At 56.5% G+C, this 16,534-nt stretch overlaps 1 protein-coding gene across 1 annotated transcript; it reads left to right on the top strand.

The window, feature by feature from the left end:
* The first annotated feature begins 2,109 nt into the window (after nt 1-2,109).
* On the top strand, nt 2,110-13,139 carry LOC100993215 (A-kinase anchor protein 17A). Its single transcript, XM_055107010.3, has 5 exons — nt 2,110-2,276; nt 3,975-4,755; nt 5,889-6,037; nt 9,829-10,069; nt 11,290-13,139. Exons 2-5 carry the CDS (start codon nt 3,994-3,996, stop codon nt 12,223-12,225), a joined length of 2,088 nt encoding a protein of 695 aa, XP_054962985.1. The 5' UTR covers nt 2,110-2,276; nt 3,975-3,993; the 3' UTR covers nt 12,226-13,139.
* Nucleotides 13,140-16,534: the final 3,395 nt, after the last annotated feature.

Raw genomic sequence — 16,534 nt, 5'->3', positions numbered from 1 at the left:
GTGATCCACCCGCCTTGGCCTGCCAAAGTGCTGGGATTACAGGCAGGAGCCACCGTACCCGGCCTAAACCGCAGACTTTTATGTCTCACGGTTCTGGAGGCTGAGAGTCCAAGATCAATGAGTGGGAGGTTCAGTGTCTGGTGAGGACCCGCTTGCTGGTTCACAGGTGGTTCCTTCTGGCTGTGTCCTCACATGGTGGAAAGGGCGAGAGAGCTCTCTGGGGCCTGTCTTCTAAGAGCACAAATCCCACTCATGACCTAACCACCTCCTAAAAGCACCACCTCTAATACTCTTGCAGTGGGAACTGAGTTTGAACTTGAGTTTTGGAAGGACAGAAACATGGAAGGCATAGCAACCCTCTTACACAGCCCGGCCCCTCTGAAGCCTGCCTGGGTTCACAGAATGGTCCGTCTTCCTCAGGCCCCTGGTGTGTTCGCTTTCTACTTTGTTGATAGCTGATGTTGAGCAATGCAAGATTTCTGTTCTGATTATCTGACCCTGGATATCCAGTTTGGGGACTTGTGACATATTTGGGACGTCAGAAGCACGTACCTCTCACATAGAGCATGGCATACTTAATAAACAATAAATTATAATAGATAAAAAATGAATAATGCATTATAAATTATCATTATTTATTTATTTATTTATTGGAGACAGAGTCTCGCTCTGTTGCCCAGGATGGAGTGCAGTGGCGCCATCTTCACTCACTGCAACCTCTGCCTCCTGGGTTCAAGTGATTCTCGGGCCTGCCTCAGCCTCCTGAGTAGCTGGGACTACAGGCACCCACCTCCACACCCGGCTAGTTTTTTGTCTTTTTAGTAGAGACGGGGTTTCACCATGCTGGCCAGGCTGGTCTTTTTTTTGTTTTGTTTTGACATGGAGTGTCGCTCTGTCAACCAGGCTGGAGTGCAGTGGCACGATCTCGGCTCACTGCAAGCCCCACCTCCCAGGTTCACACCATTCTCCTGCCACAGCCTCCAGAGTAGCTGGGACTACAGGTGCCCACCACCACGCCCGGCTGATTATTTTTTGTATTTTTAGTAAAGACGGGGTTTCATCGTGTTAGCCAGGATGGTCTTGATCTCCTGACCTCATCATCCGCACATCTCGGCCTCCCAAAGTGCTGGGATTACAGGCATGAGCCACCACGCCCTGCTCCAGGCTGGTCTTGAACTCCTGACCTTGTGATCTGCCCGCCTTGGCCCTCCAAAGTGCTGGCATTACAGACGTGAGCCACCGCACCTGGCCTCATTTATTATTTTGTAATCACATTATAAATTGTCATTTATTATTTCATAATTACATTATAAATGATCATTTCAGAATTACATTATATATTTTCATTTATTTCATAATTACACTATAGATTATCATTTATTATTCCACAATTACATTATAAATTATGATTATATTATACAATAGCATTTGCTTCATAATTACATTAGATTATCATTTATTTTTAAATTACATTATATTTATTTCATAATTACATTATAAATTATCTTATAATTAGAAATGATCATTTATTTCATAATTGCAATATAAATTATTATTAATTTCATAATACCATGGTAAGTTATCATTTATTATTTCATAATTACATTATGTAATGGTACGCTTTAATAATTATTAATATACAATTAATAATTATTAACCATTCAATTAATAGTTAATTAACTAGCAATGTATATGTAATTCTATAATTACATCATAGAATATGATATCTAATTTATACATAAATTATATTATTCAAGTATATTACCCATAATTTGCAAGTATAGTATAGAATCCCGTTATAGGATCCTATTACGTTTTAGAATTTTGTTATATATATTTGACTCTACAATTGGAATTTAGACCCCAGACCGGCCCCCCTCCTGTTTGGCTTAAGGGCGATGACCACAGACCCTGGCCCAACTACCTCCCCTGGTTACCCGCAGGCAGGTGGCACCATGGGGGGCGGGCGGGGCGGACTCGCGCACGCGCAGTGCAAAAGGCCGGGCTCCCGGAAGTCCCTCCTCCCAGGGGCGGAGCCAGGGCAAGAAGGAGAAACCGGGTGCTGCCGCGCGGCCTCTTCCGCGAGCCCGCGCGCCGGAAGTGGAAATGCGTCATAGAGGGCGGGCGGCGACGGCGGTGGCGGCGTCGGAGGCGCCTCCAGGGGACGGTGGCGGCGCCCGGCGGTGAGGCCGCGCCTGTCCGGGGATCGTCGGGGGACGGCGGGAGCTTGGGCCAGCGGCGGCGGCGGCCTGGGACGCAGGCGGAGCCCCGCGCAGGTGAGTGCCGCCCCCGTGACTCCCGGGCCTGGCTGCAGCCGGCGAACGCTTCGCTCCTAGGGCCGGGCCCGGGGGGCCGGGGCTTGGGAGGCGGCGCCTAGGGGTCTCGGAGGTGACGGGGCTGGGGTTGGGGTGCGTGGGGTTGGGGGGCGTGGGGTGCCACCGGGGGGCTGGGAGCGCCTGGGGCCGTACGGGGGAATCGGGGGCTGGGGAGGTCTGCGGTCGGGGTCCCGGGGTCCCTGGAAGTAGGGGTAGGGGCTGGAGCGGTTCCTGGGACTGCACCGAAGGAGCTGAGGCCTGCAGCGGTGTCGGAGGGCTGGGAGCTCGGGGGATCGGATGGGCGGGAGACTAGGAGGCCTGGGACTAGGGGACGTGGCGCTGCGGTCGCTCCTAGGTCTACAGTGGGAAGCAAGGGGCTGTCCGGGGTTTTCGGAGGCTGGGGCGGTGCTGTGTAGGTTGGGGTATTGGGGCTCATCCAGGAGGGTGGTGGGGAGCGGGGAACTGAGGAGCTGAGGGTACCGAGTGGCCAAGGGCCTGAGAATGTGTGGGGCCCTGCCAGGGGTGCCAGCGGCAGCCTGAGGCTATGCTGGGGGGCTGCGGTAGGTGGGAATACCAGGGGCAATGCCGCCTACTGGGGATTGGGCAGCCAGGTGTACCGGGGTGGTCGGAGGGCGCTGGAGGCCAGAGTGGGGAGGGTTCCTGGGCGGTGAAGTTGCTGGGGCCGCTTGGGTTCTGGGGGAGGGTTCACTGGTCTGTGTCCAGACTGGAGCCCCTCCCTGGTGCCCCACTGACCTTTTCTGGTAGCTTCTCCACCCTCCCTCCCTTCTTTCGCACCTCCCACCTCGGGCTTGGGCGAGGAGGCCGTCTCCTGGGCCTGGCAGGAAGCCTCCAGGTTGATGGGGTGGGCGGCCGGGCCGGAGGCGGTCACCTGAGATGTTTGGGTTTGTGTGTGTGAAGCTTCCTCTACTTGGACTTGGCCGTCAGGAAGTGGCTGCCCGTCAGCTCAGCAGGGAAGAGGTGGGTTAAAGAAGGTGGGCGGAGAAAGAAGGCGCAGATGGGGGACTTCGGCCCCTATAACTTGTGGAAAGTTCCTTGTACTTTTTGGCTTTGAGTGGGTTAAAGCTGGGATACGTCTGGCCTTCGTGGAGATTACTAGGGTTCATGGTTCTGGATTGTTTTTGTAGCCCGAGACTTCCTGTTTTATCAGGGCAAGTACAGGGCCGCCGCCCCCTCCACAAAACCTTTCCAGATGCCTGCAGCTGTGCTCTCCCTGGCCCCTTCCCTTCCCCAGTGTCTTTCTGCCCCTTCCCGTGGAGGTAGGCGTTTGTAGCGTCCCCGTTCCTACTTGACCTGTGTGAGGGGCCTGGTCGTGCTCAGCTTCCTATTCCGCAGGCCTTGGGAGCTGCTAGCTGCTGGCTGCTGGATGTAAGGTGTCGGGCAGTGCTGACCGAGGCTTTGACACTAACCTGTTCTTTATCAGCTCGGCTCTTTCCCCTTTGGTGTACTCTTAATGATTTCAAAAAGTAAAAAACTCCGTTGAGATGGCTGTTAACAAAGTGGAAACCAGTCTCTGACACGGCAGAGAGACACTGCTGTTTCTCTTCTCCGGGTCCAGAAAGTGCCTGCTGGCTTGGCCCCTCCTCAGTGGCGGGGGAGGTGGGGGGTGCCGGTGCTGACTGACTGCCTCTTATGTTTCAGGCCCAAGGTCCCGGAGGCTATGGCAGCGGCTACCATCGTGCACGACACGTCTGAGGCCGTGGAGCTCTGCCCTGCTTACGGCTTGTACCTGAAGCCCATCACCAAGATGACCATCAGCGTGGCGCTCCCACAGCTGAAGCAGCCGGGGAAGTCCATCTCCAACTGGGAGGTGATGGAGAGGCTGAAGGGCATGGTGCACAACCACCAGTTCTCCACGCTGCGTATTTCCAAGAGCACCATGGACTTCATCCGCTTCGAGGGGGAGGTGGAGAACAAGAGCCTGGTCAAGTCTTTTCTGGCCTGCCTGGACGGCAAGACCATCAAGCTCAGCGGCTTCTCCGACATCCTGAAGGTGCGCGCGGCCGAGTTCAAGATCGACTTCCCCACCCGCCACGACTGGGACTCCTTCTTCCGCGACGCCAAGGACATGAACGAGACCCTGCCGGGGGAGCGGCCGGACACCATCCACTTGGAGGGGCTGCCCTGCAAGTGGTTCGCCCTGAAGGAGTCGGGCTCCGAGAAGCCCAGCGAGGACGTCCTGGTCAAGGTGTTTGAGAAGTTCGGGGAGATCCGGAATGTGGACATCCCCATGCTGGACCCCTACCGGGAGGAGATGACGGGCCGCAACTTCCACACCTTCAGTTTCGGGGGGCACTTGAACTTCGAGGCCTATGTGCAGTACCGCGAGTACGTGGGCTTCATCCAGGCCATGAGCGCCCTGCGCGGGATGAAACTCATGTACAAGGGCGAGGACGGCAAGGCCGTGGCCTGCAACATCAAGGTGAGTCCTGGGCACCGAGAGCCACGCGCTTCCTCCCTCCGGCGACTTCCTTCCAGCAGGGTCAGCAGAACGCTCCCAGCCACACCCCTGAGGCTGTGGGGACCTCCCCTAAGTAAAATGGCAGCAACAGTCCTGTGCCTGTCCAATTTCAGAGGCACAGGCGTGAGGTGGAGTAGGGGTCCCGTGCTGTGGTTTTGGAAATTCGGTATCTTAAGGAAGATGTGGGGGAGACACAGGTCATATAGTAGGTGAGGGGTGGAGCCTCAGGAACTCTGACAGGGATTTGAACCGTGTCAGAACCAAGAGAACCTGGCCTTCCCAGAATGCGCCTTGAAACCAGGGCTGAACGTTCCCTTTAGCCTCATGTGCTTTTTTATTTTTTTATTTTTATTTTTATTTCGAGACAGAGTCTCGATCTGTTTCCTGGGCTGGAGTGCAGTGGCACAATCTTTGCTCAGTGCATCCTCCGCCTCCTGGGTTCGAGCGATTCTTCTGCCTCAGCCTCCCGAGTAGCTGGGACTACAGGCGCGTGCCATCACACCTGGCTAATTTTTGTATTTTTAGTAGAAACAGGGTTTCGCCGTGTTGGCCAGGCTGGTCTCGAACTCCTGACCTCATGAACTGCCTGCCTCGCCCTCCCAAAGTGCTGGGATTACAGGCGTGAGCCACTGCGCTCAGCCTAGCCTCGTGTTTTGACCGTGTTGGCTTCACAGTGACCAATGAGCCAGCCTCCTGGAGGGGGTTTTGTGGCCTTAAGATGTGCCCTGTGGGTGTGGGCAGGCAGCCTGCTCAGTGACTGTGGCCACAGGGAATGGTGGAGCCGGGTAGCGGAAGGGGAGCTGTGTCTCACAGCGGTGGCGTGTCACTTGTTTTCAGTAAGTGGCGAGGGCTAGTTGGTGTTCCTCGTTGAGTCGTAACTCCGTGGGATGAGCTAAGTCTTGAGCCACTGATGGTGACTTGAAGGGATTGGTTTGGCTTCTGGGCTCCACTGTCTGGGTCTGCACCGGACGGGAGCGGTGAGCGGGCGCTCAGGCTCTGAGGCCACTCGGCCCTACGGCCCAGGAGAGGGCGCCTGGCCGTGTGTCTGGGGGGTTTTGGGGGAAGGCCATCTGACACTGTTTTTGCTTTTAAAGGTTTCTTTTGATTCGACCAAACACCTGAGTGATGCCTCAATTAAGAAGCGGCAGCTGGAGAGGCAGAAGCTTCAGGAACTGGAGCAGCAAAGAGAAGAACAAAAGCGCAGAGAGAAGGAAGCGGAGGAGAGGCAGCGAGCGGAGGAAAGGTACCTTCTGCGGGAGCGGGCCCTCGGCGCTGGTGTCCGGCACCTGGGAGTGTGCGCAGACCCGTGTGCGTGTGTCTGCATGTATTCCTGTGCGTGTGTGTGTGCATGCATGCTTGTGAGCTTGTGTGTGTACCTGTGTGCATGGACGCATGTATGCCTGTGAACCGGTGTGTGTACTTTGTATGTACGTATGTGCGCCCGAGAGTGTGTGCCAGAGCATCTGTGTGCACATGTGCCTGTGTGTGCGTGCACGTGTGTGAGCTCGTGTGTGTACCTGTGTGCGTATGTACGTATGTGTGCCCACGTGTCTGTGCCTCTGCGTCTGTGCACACATGCCTCTGTGCATTCTTGCGTGCCTGTGAGCTCCTGTACCTGTGTGCGTATGTACGCATGTGTGCCTACGTGTGTGCCTCTGCGTCTGTGCACACATGCCTCTGTGCATGCATGCGTGCCTGTGAGCTCATGTACCTGTGTGCATATGTACGCATGTGTGCCCACGTGTCTGTGCCTCTGCGTCTGTGCACACATGCCTCTGTGCATGCATGCGTGCCTGTGAGCTCCTGTACCTGTGTGCGTATGTACGCATGTGTGCCCACGTGTGTGTGCCTCTGCGTCTGTGCACACGTGCCTGTGTGTGTGCATGCGTGTCTGAGCTTATGTGTGTACCTGTGTGTATGTACGCATGTGTGCCTACGTGTGTGTGCCTCTGCGTCTGTGCACACATGTGCCTCTGTGTGTACATGCGTGCCTGTGAGCTCGTGTACCTGTGCGTGTGTACGCATGTGTGCCCATGTGTGCCTCTGCATCTGTGCACACGTGCCTGTGTGTGTGTGCATGTGTGCCTGTGAGCTCGTGTACCTGTGTGCATGTGTGTACCTGTGTGTGTATGTGCCCGTGTGCCCACGTGTGTGCCTCTGTATCTGTGCACATAGCACACATGTGCCTGTGTGCATGCGTGTGTGCCTGTGAACCCGTGTGTGTACTTGTGTGCGCACGTATGGGTGTGTGTGCGTGCCTGTGGGTGCTCAGCTGTGCACGTGAGGACCTGCGTGAGTGGCTGCTTGAGACGCAGCAGAATATGCATGTTTCTCTTTTTCTTGTCACACGTCGTGGTCTGACACGATCTCTGCCGGCTCCCGGCACCGCGCCTTGCCCGAAGAGCCACCTCTTCTCCCTCCACATGCTGTTCACACCTCCCGCTGAAACAAGCAGAATGCCTTGGCTGTTTGCAAGTTTGCATTTAGGTTGAGGCTACATTTACAAAATGAAGTAGAGGGTTGATGGTGATGGCCAGATTTAAAAAAAAACAAAACAAAAAAGCAATGATAGGACAAAAACCCGGTTTCACATAAGAGGCCTTTAAAGCAATTGCCTGGGTCGTTCACTGTGGTTGCGGTACCAGAGACAACCTCAGGTCACTCTTTGTAGCCCCTTTTATCTTCTTAGTATTGCAGGAGGGAACCAACAACTTCCTGTGAATCCCGTGAGGTGGAATCCTCCTCCTCCTCCTACTCCATCCCTCCCACCCTCCTAGTGAGGTGGAATCCTCCTCCTCTTCCTCCTCCGTCTCTCCTGCCGTGTCCTCTGACGACTTTGGTGCGTCCTGCACGTCTGTTGCGCTTCATGTCGCCGATATCAAGTCTGGGACGTGTTGGACTTGGCTGGGGGGCTCCTGGACAGCCTCTGGTGGGACCGAGTTGGTCCGTTTTGTTTCCATTTCTCACTGCTTTATGTGACGCTGGTGCCAGCGTGTTGATGTGTGTGGCCGGTGATGTTTGCACAAGAGTCCCGGCACTGAACTCCTGGGAGCAGGTCCATCCTGCCCGTGGTGTTCTTTACGTAGCCCCCGTTGCCTCCCCAGGGGAGAGTCGGGTTGTCAGCCTCTGAATCTGAACCCCGAGGGCTCCTTAGGTGACGCAGGTGCAGTGTGTAAGCGAGTGGCTGTGAATGTGCTGGCGGGGGGCCCATGTCAGCCGTCAGGATTCCCAGGACCTAAGGCAGGCAGCACAGAGAGGCAGACGCCCTGGGAGGGAGGGACATGCTGCTGCGTCGCCATCCTGGGAGGCGGCCCCTGGGAGGGGCGGTTCGGATGTGGGGTTGAGTCCAGGTCCCCTGTGTCAGCCGCTGTCAGGCCGACCAGGACAGCTGGGGTGGGAGACAGTCCTGGGACGTTACAGGGACTCTTCCGGGCTGCAGACACAGCCCAGGCCTGGCTGAATGTGCCTGTCCACATTCTGGAAGTGTGGAGTGGGACTCAGAGCCTCGGACATCTCAGTGTTGCAGGAGTGTCCCCGCAACATTTCAGAAAGCAGCTTGCGGGTGCGGAGAAGAAGCTGCATCCTTGATCTTTCCCTGAGGAGAGATGGACGTTGGAGTAGTGGAGTGTGTCTCTGCAGGGAAGGGACCCCGTCTGCGTGGCCAGACCACAGAGGGATTGGGGGAAGCGGGGCCGGGCCATGAGGTTCTCGAGAGCAGGATGGGGTGTCCAGAGCCCCAGGGAGGGGCAGGCCTGTTGTCTGGGGGAGCTGGCCAGGAGGGCTCCACACGCACGGCCGTACTTGCCCCCGCTGTCCCCCAGTGTCCTTCCTCAGAGGCTGAGCATGAGGGGAGGCCCAGGGCAGCCTCCTGCATTTCTTTCTGGTGGGTGGAGATGAGGCGTGTTTGCTTGTTCAGCCCTCACGGGTAACTTTGAGCTTGATGAGAGCTGTCCTCTGAAAGCTGCCCAGCCTCGAGGCGGGCGTCGGTGTGAGTCCCGCCTAAGGGCGTGCTGTGTGCTGGGCTGCCCTGAGCCACCCTCCAAGCTCGTGGGGCGGTGACAGCTCACAGGGCGGTTAAACCTTCAGCACATGAAACTGCCTGAGGACCTGCTGGGGATCACTGCCTGGGCGTCGGCACCTGGCCCGGCCCCCTTCTTGGGGTGGCAGAGCGTGGGATGCCTTTTCTCCCGGCCTGCTCCTCCTTGTCCCCGTGTCTCCTCTCGCCTTGGTGTCTGCGTGGGTCTGTGTCACCCCGGCAGGCTTTGTGGCCTCACTAGGCAGTTGGCACCCACCCAGGCTTCAGAAGTCTCCGCCTCCGTGTCGTGTTCCATAGGAACAGCTGCGACTTGTTCCTATGTCCAGTGTTGGTTGAAATGCATTTGAGAGTGGCAGGGCGGGGGAGGGTGAGCTGGGGAACTCCCTACTGTGTCTTGTGGTCTCTCTCTGGGGACCGTGCCCCTCCCCGGCCGCATTCATCCTCACTTCCTGGACACCCCTCTCCACAGGAAAAGTGCAAGGAGCTGAGTGGCGTGGCTGTGGTTGGATTTGTTTAGAGAGAGGTCCCCCCGTGCCAGTGCTGTGTGGTGCTCTCACAGGAGTCCTGCACAACAAGGAGTCACCCAGCGCGGTTCCTGGTGGGCAGAAGCGGCCTCCCCCGCGCCGCCGTGCATCCCGGGGCCTTGTTGGGCCTGCTGGGGTTCCTCTTTCACCCGTCCGTCCGTCCGTCCGTCTTTCCCCTGACCGGGGGCGTGGCTTTTGATGTGGTCGGTCCAGTGGTCGTTTTCTTCGTGGTTTCGGGGTTGGGTCGCACTTAGCAGGACGGTGTGTTGGAAGGTCACGGAGCTCTTCGCCCGGCTCACTCCTTCCACCTCTCGGGCTGCTTTGAGTCAACTGAGGTCCACTTTGGGATAAAGAGTTAAATGCTTAATCGTTGCACTGTGGCCTGTTCCGCCGTGTGTGAAAAGCCGCTTGTATGGTGTGTGGTGTGTTGGCTGCAGCGCGCTCTGTGACGAGCCCCCGGTGTGTTCCACACAGGAAACAGAAGGAGCTGGAAGAGCTGGAGCGAGAGAGGAAAAGAGAAGAGAAGCTTCGCAAGAGGGAGCAGAAGCAGAGGGACCGTGAGCTGCGCCGGAATCAGAAGAAGCTGGAGAAGCTGCAGGCAGAGGAGCAGAAGCAGCTGCAGGAGAAGATCAAGCTGGAGGAGCGCAAGCTGCTGCTGGCCCAGAGGAACCTGCAGTCCATCCGGCTCATCGCCGAGCTGCTCAGCAGAGCCAAGGTACCCGGGGGCTCCCTCTGCAGCCGCCAGCCGCGCCCGGGCTGCCCTCGGTGCCCTCCCCTGAAATGCGGGCGGCGTCACGGCGCCATTTCCCCGCCGGCTGCAGCTGTAGCCACGAAACCAGCTTTAATGCCGAGGATGACGGCTCCTGCCCGGGAGGGTGTAGCGCTCGTCTGTCGTGATTTCAGAGCTGTGACAGTTTCCTTTTGCAAAGCTGGTGCATTCAGGTTCCCCGAGCAGGCTGGCAGCCTCCCGGGGGCCGCGGCAGAGGCTCTCTGTTTCCTTTGGGTCGGGGCAGTGGCAGAGAGTGCAGGGGGCCGCTCTCTCTGGCCCATGCCTCTGTGTGTGGTCAGCTGGCCTGGCTGTGACCTCACCAGTGGCCCAGAGCAGAGGGGCAAGGTGGGCTGGGGGGAGGGCTGAGCACACAGAGGGGGCCTGCCGTGGGCCCCGGGTCCCTCCTCCGCAGAGTGAACCTGACAGGTCTCACCAGCGCCGGTACTGACGACCCCCTCAGCACCAAGAGCCTCCCTGCTCCTCCTGCAGGCGCGACTGGTAACTCCCATGAGCCCGGGGCCAGGGCCCACAGACAGACAGACCTCCCCAGGACAGACGTCCCCGGCACGCTCCTTGTCCTCAGGAGGGCCGCGTCCCCCTGGAGTCCAACGCGGGGCGACCCCATAACCTGTTGTCTGATTACAGTTGTGATAAGTCCCCGGGAAGGAGCATGACAAGAGGCTGAGACATGTGGCAGCCCAGTCCTTACCTCATGGTGAATATTGAAGACACTAACCCAGGCTAGGCCAGGCTCGCCCCGCAGCTACGGCGGCGGCATGTGTCTGCGGCGTCATCTCAGCTCCCTGTTGCTGGCGGCCGCTTGTGACCTAACCGCAGGCGCCTGTGTGCAACGTGGTGGGGCTCCCGGCAGGGCCCGGCTCTGCCCAAGAGGCCCGCCCTGGGGCTGCGCCGAGTCGCTTTGCCAAGGGGTTTCCTTCTCACTCAGACGCATGATGGCCCCAGGTGTGGCCGCGGGAGCCGAGGGATGGACGGGCTGGACCTGGCTCGCCGTAGGAGACGCCCCCCACCCCAGGGCTGGAGTCCAGCCAGGCCGCTGATCCTGCATCCCCAGACCATGGGGCCTCCAAACACCTTCCCAGCTCCTGTCCCACGTGTCCGGCCAGGCTCGGGAACCGGGCTCAGCTGCACTTTCCTCTTCCCCGCAGGCTGTGAAGCTACGGGAACAGGAGCAGAAGGAGGAGAAGCTGAGGCTCCAGCAGCAGGAGGAGCGGCGGCGGCTGCAGGAGGCCGAGCTGCGGCGCGTGGAGGAGGAGAAGGAGCGCGCGCTGGGCCTGCAGCGGAAAGAGCGGGAGCTGCGCGAGCGGCTGCTGAGCATCCTGCTGAGCAAGAAGCCGGACGACGGCCACGCGCACGACGAGCTGGGCGTGGCACACGCCGACCTGCTGCAGCCCGTCCTGGACATCCTGCAGACCGTGTCGTCCGGCTGTGTGAGCGCCACCACGCTGCACCCCCTCGGGGGCCAGCCCCCGGCCGGTGCCCCCAAGGAGAGCGCGGCCCACCCAGAGGCCGACGGCGCTCCCAAAAGCGTGAACGGGAGCGTGGCCGAGGAGGCCCCGTGCAAGGAGGGTCAGAGCTCCTGTCGTGTGGCCCCCGAGGATGGCTCTCCAGAGAAGAGGTGCCCGGGCGGCGTCCTCTCCTGCATTCCTGACAACAACCAACAGCCCAAGGGCATCCCTGCCTGCGAGCAGAATGTCTCCAAAAAGGACACCCGGTCGGAACAGGACAAGTGCAACCGGGAGCCCAGCAAGGGCCGGGGCCGGGCCACCGGAGACGGGCTTGATGACCGGCACAAGCGGGAGAGGAGCCGGGCCAGGCGGGCCGGCAGCAGGGAGGACGGGAGGCCGCGCAAGGAGCGGCGGCCCCACAAGAAGCACGTCTACAAGGATGACAGCCCCCGCCGGCGCAGCACGAGCCCGGACCACACCCGGTCCCGGAGGTCCTACAGCAAAGACAGGCACCGGAGGGAGCGGAGCCGGGAGCGGAGGGGCAGCGCCAGCAGCAAGCACAGCCGCCACCGCCGCCGAAGCGAGCGGTGGCGCTCCCGGTCCCCGAGCAGGCACCGCAGTACCTGGAACAGGTAATGACGGGCACGGCCTGTCCAGGAAAGACCAGGACCTGCTCGAGCCTCCTGGCCGCTCCTTGGCCGCTCTCCATCCACCCCTGCAAAGCCAAGACCCTTCTGCAGCCACGAATGTCCAAGGAGCCCGCTGGCAGGAAGGAAGACACCATGCGTTAGAGATCCATCTTTCTCCACTCACCACAGCGTACTTGGCACTTCAGTTTCAAACACGTAGTCCTTTAAAACTTGATCCGATAGCTTTAACGCGGCCGCTCCTCTCTCAGTCAGGAAAATTGCACAGACCGACAGTCGTGAGGATGGCAGAGCTGCTGCATTCCCCCACACGGGGATTTCTGTGTCTGCTTGGCGACCTCCGTGCGTGCACGGCCTAGGAGGTGCACGGGCCACCAGAGTCACACTGGCACTGAAAAGAAAGCGTTGCCCTGGTGATTTTTTCCCCCCGTTTGTAATTTTAACTGATCAGGAAATGCAGTTTGGGTGGGATGCCGAATCGTCGTGCTGACATTGAGTCACGGATGAGGAAGGTACAAGTCCTTTAAGATCAAAACTCGAACGGGCCGTTCTTTCTAAGGTGTCGGTATGTGGGGAGTGGTACAAAATGGTCTGATGCTCCTTCAAAAACATTCACTTTTTACAACTTCAAGGAATTAAGCATAAAAAAGATTGGTTAAAAGCTTTGGTTTCTAGTAAAGGTTAGTGTGTGTGGTTTTTTTAAGAAGCTGTTTTGCTAAATTATTTTTACTTGGAATGTTTCAAACAGATTTCAGGCTGCAAACTTGTTTTATAATCGTTTGCTTCTCCAAGTGAAGCTCAGAAATACCTAAAAATAGCTGTAACGTTCGCGTTAGGAAAGATGGTGTTTATTCCAGTTTGCATTTTTATGGTGAAATAAAATCCTTTTCCAATGAACTAAAATTTTTCACGCTTACGATTTTTGTGTTTTTATGTTCCTTAGACTGCATTATTCAGCTGAGGCTAGCCAAGTGTGCGTGAAACCAGTAGAGATCGTTCGCTTTTCCTAGAACTGCTGATTCAATGATGACATATCCCACAGCTCTCCCGCAGCTGTACGGTGGTAGTAACCTTCTGAGAGGAGAATCCTGGCTCTTAAGAGGCATCTGATTTGTTTGCTGAGAACATAAACTTAGCCAAATTCCCAAAACCAATCTTTTTTAAAGCCAAGGAGCTGTTTTTAAAGCAAATTTAAAAGACGGTCGTTCTTTTTTTTTTTTGAGCCGGAGTCTCGCTCTGTCACCCAGGCTGCAGTGCAGTGGCATGATCTCGGCTTACTGCAAGCTCCACCTCCCGGGTTCACACCATTCTCCTGCCTCGGCTTCCCGAGTAGCTGGGACGATAGGCACCCACCACCGTGCCCAGCCAATTTTTTTGTATTTTTTAGTAGAGACAGGGTTTCACGGTGTTAGCCAGGATGGTCTCGATCTCCTGACCTCGTGATCTGCCCGCCTTGGCCTCCCAAAGTGTTGGGATTACAGGCGTGAGCCACCGCGCCCGGCCAAAGACGGTTCTTTTCCCCGCCTAAAGTAGTGGTCACAGGTAGCGTAGGCACTGCCTGCTTGACCCACAGTGGAATAGTCTGTTCCTCTGTTTAATTAAAACACAAACGTTCTTGGGGACTGGAGGGCTGGACACGTGCCTGTTGCACCCCCAAGCTCATATCACTAGCAGACAGATGAGCGCTACACACACACCTTTCTCTCAAATGGCTCTGTCTGGCCTGAGACCAACTGACAAGATGCGTCCAGACACAGAGCGTTTGCAAACACGGGCCTCTCAGAAGTCTGCATCTGGCCGGGCGCGGCAATTCAAGCCTGTCATCCCAGCACTTTGGGAGGCTGAGGCGGGCAGATCACGAGATCAGGAGATCGAGACCATCCTGGCTAACACGGTAAAACCCCTTCTCTACTAAAAATACAAATTAGCCAGGCATGGTGGCGGGCGCCTGTAGTCCCAGCTACTCGGGAGGCTGAGGCAGGAGAATGGCGTGAACCGGGGAGGTGGAGCTTACAGTGAGCCGAGATCACGCCACTGCACTCCAGCCTGGGGGACAGAGCAAGACTCCTCAAAAAAAAAAAAAGCTGTGTATCTGTGTCAGTCTGTCCAGCCCAGCACTGAGCTTTTTGCCTGTTCAGTAGTTATAAGAACGTTGCCAGGGCCAGGCGTGGTGGCTCACATCTGTTATCCCAGCACTTTGGGAGGCCGAGGCAGGTGTATCACCTGAGGTCAGGAGTTCAAGACCAGCCTGGCCAACATGGTGAAACCCCGTCTCTACTAAAAACACAAAAAATTAGCCGGGCGTGGGGATGGTCACCTGTAATCCCAGCTACTCGGGAGGCTGAGGCAGGAGAATCGCTTGAATCTGGGGGGCAGAGGTTGCAGTGAGCCGAGATCGCGCCACTGCACTCCAGCCTGGGCGACAGAGCGAGACTCCATCTCAAAAAAAAACAAACAAACAACGTTGCTAGGAGCAGGTGTTGCTCTGGGCACCTGGGATATGGTGCTGGAAAAGACAGCACTCCCTGCAACGCTGAGGAATGTGTAGACACAGGGATGAGAAGTCCCAGTGATAGCTTCTCGAGCGAGCTGTGTGCGCAAGACAGAAGGGTGGACGTGGTGTGTCTGAGGTCAAGAAGTGCATGTGGCCGGGGGAAGGAGTAGGCAGAAGAGAAGCAGGAAAGGTGGACATGGAGCTGATCACACTCATGAGGCTGACCCACCCCAGACTTTTGGGACGAGAAGCAAGAGGGCTGTAAGCTGGGAGTGTGATGAGTGTGGCGGCTTGAAGTGCTGGTGGACTGGGCTAGGGGTTGATGGGAGAGAAGGTGGCAGAAATTGAATGCGTGTTGCCTTGTGATATGTTAGATGTGGGCAGTCTAGGAAAGCTGGAGAGCACCACCCCCAGGCCTATAGAACTGGGTATCTATGGAAGAGATTTAGGAATCTGAACTCCTTTTCTCTGTTTTCTCTTTTCTCTATCGCTCGTGCTCTCTCTCTCCCTCGTGCTATCTCTCTCCTTCCTTCCTTCCCTCCCTTCCTTCCTTCTCTCCCTCCCTCCGCCCTTCCTTCCTCCCTCCTTCCCTTCCTCCCTTCCTTCCTTCCGTCCTCTCCTTTCCTCCCTTTCCTCTCCTTCCTGCCTGCTTTCCTTCCTTCCATCCTTTCTTTCTTTCTCTTTCCTCCCTTTCCTTCCTCTCCTTCCCTCCCTCCCTCCCTCCCTTTCTTTTCTTTTCCTTTTCTTTCCTTTTCTCTTTTTTCCTTTCCTTCCTTCCCTCTTTCCTATTTCTTTCTCTTTTATTTTTTGAGACGAATTCAAAAATTCTAAAATTTTTGAATTTTTAAGTAGAGGCAGGGTTTCTTCATGTTGGCCAGGCTGGTCTTGAACTCCTGACCCCAGGAGATCCACCAGCCTCGGCCTCTCAAAGTGCTGGGATTACAGACGTGAGCCACCGCGCCCGGCTGAAATTTCTCTTCTTTGCTGTAGGGGTCAGTAGCAGTAAGTAGCGGCTGATAGGTGAGAATGGAGATTAATTGAAGCAACGCTGTTACTGATTAGATTTTGTCTTTACACTTGAGCCTGGAAGGAAGAAATGGAAGCATTCAACCCGAGGAATGTTGCCCCACAGATTTCTGGGGGGAGCATAGGAGATTGGTGTGTGCGTGCCCTGCCCTCCTCCCTCTCTCAACCCCTCTCAGTCTCTCCCCTGTTTCTCCCTGCTGTCTCTTCTCCCGCCCAGCTTCCCCTCTGCTTGTCCTCTCTCCCAATCTATGTTTTTGTCTCGTCTCTCCTCCTTTCTTTTTTTTTTTCTTTTTTTTTTTGAGATGGAATCTCACCGTTGCCCAGGCTGGAGTGTAGTGGCGCGATCTCGGCCCAGTGCAACCTCCGCCTCCTGGGTTCAAGCAATTCTCTGCCTCAGCCTCCCAAGTAGCTGGGATTACAGGCACCTGCTGCCATGCCTGGCTAATTTTTTCTATTTTTGGTAGAGACGAGGTTTCACCATCTTGGCCAGGCTGGTCTTGAACTCCTGACCTCGTGATCCACCTGTCTTGGCCTCCCAAAATGCTGGGATTATAGGCGTGAGCCACCGCGCCCGGCCTGTCTCTTCTCCTCTCTTAATCCTTCTTTCTGTCCTCTCGCCCAGCTTCCCCTCTGCTTGCCCTCTCTCCCTATCTCTATTTTAGTCTCTCTTTGTCTCTCTCGGTCTTGTGATTTAGGGCACTTTGTGTTCAGTCCCTTTCTAGTGATTGGGATTATTATCCACTTAAAATATCCACAATAGGCCGGGTGCAGTGGCTCA

Source organism: Pan paniscus, chromosome Y (assembly GCF_029289425.2).
Source record: "Pan paniscus chromosome Y, NHGRI_mPanPan1-v2.0_pri, whole genome shotgun sequence".
In the NCBI taxonomy this organism is placed as follows: domain Eukaryota; kingdom Metazoa; phylum Chordata; class Mammalia; order Primates; family Hominidae; genus Pan; species Pan paniscus.
This window is presented reverse-complemented; position numbering and strand designations above follow the sequence as displayed.

Bases quoted from the DNA above. Each gene is read 5' to 3' on its own strand.
- LOC100993215 (XM_055107010.3), top strand. From the start codon at position 3,994: ATGGCAGCGGCTACCATCGTGCACGACACGTCTGAGGCCGTGGAGCTC. The intron at 4,756-5,888 runs GTGAGTCCTGGG...TTGCTTTTAAAG, and splicing joins CCGTGGCCTGCAACATCAAG to GTTTCTTTTGATTCGACCAA. The intron at 6,038-9,828 runs GTACCTTCTGCG...TGTTCCACACAG, and splicing joins AGGCAGCGAGCGGAGGAAAG to GAAACAGAAGGAGCTGGAAG.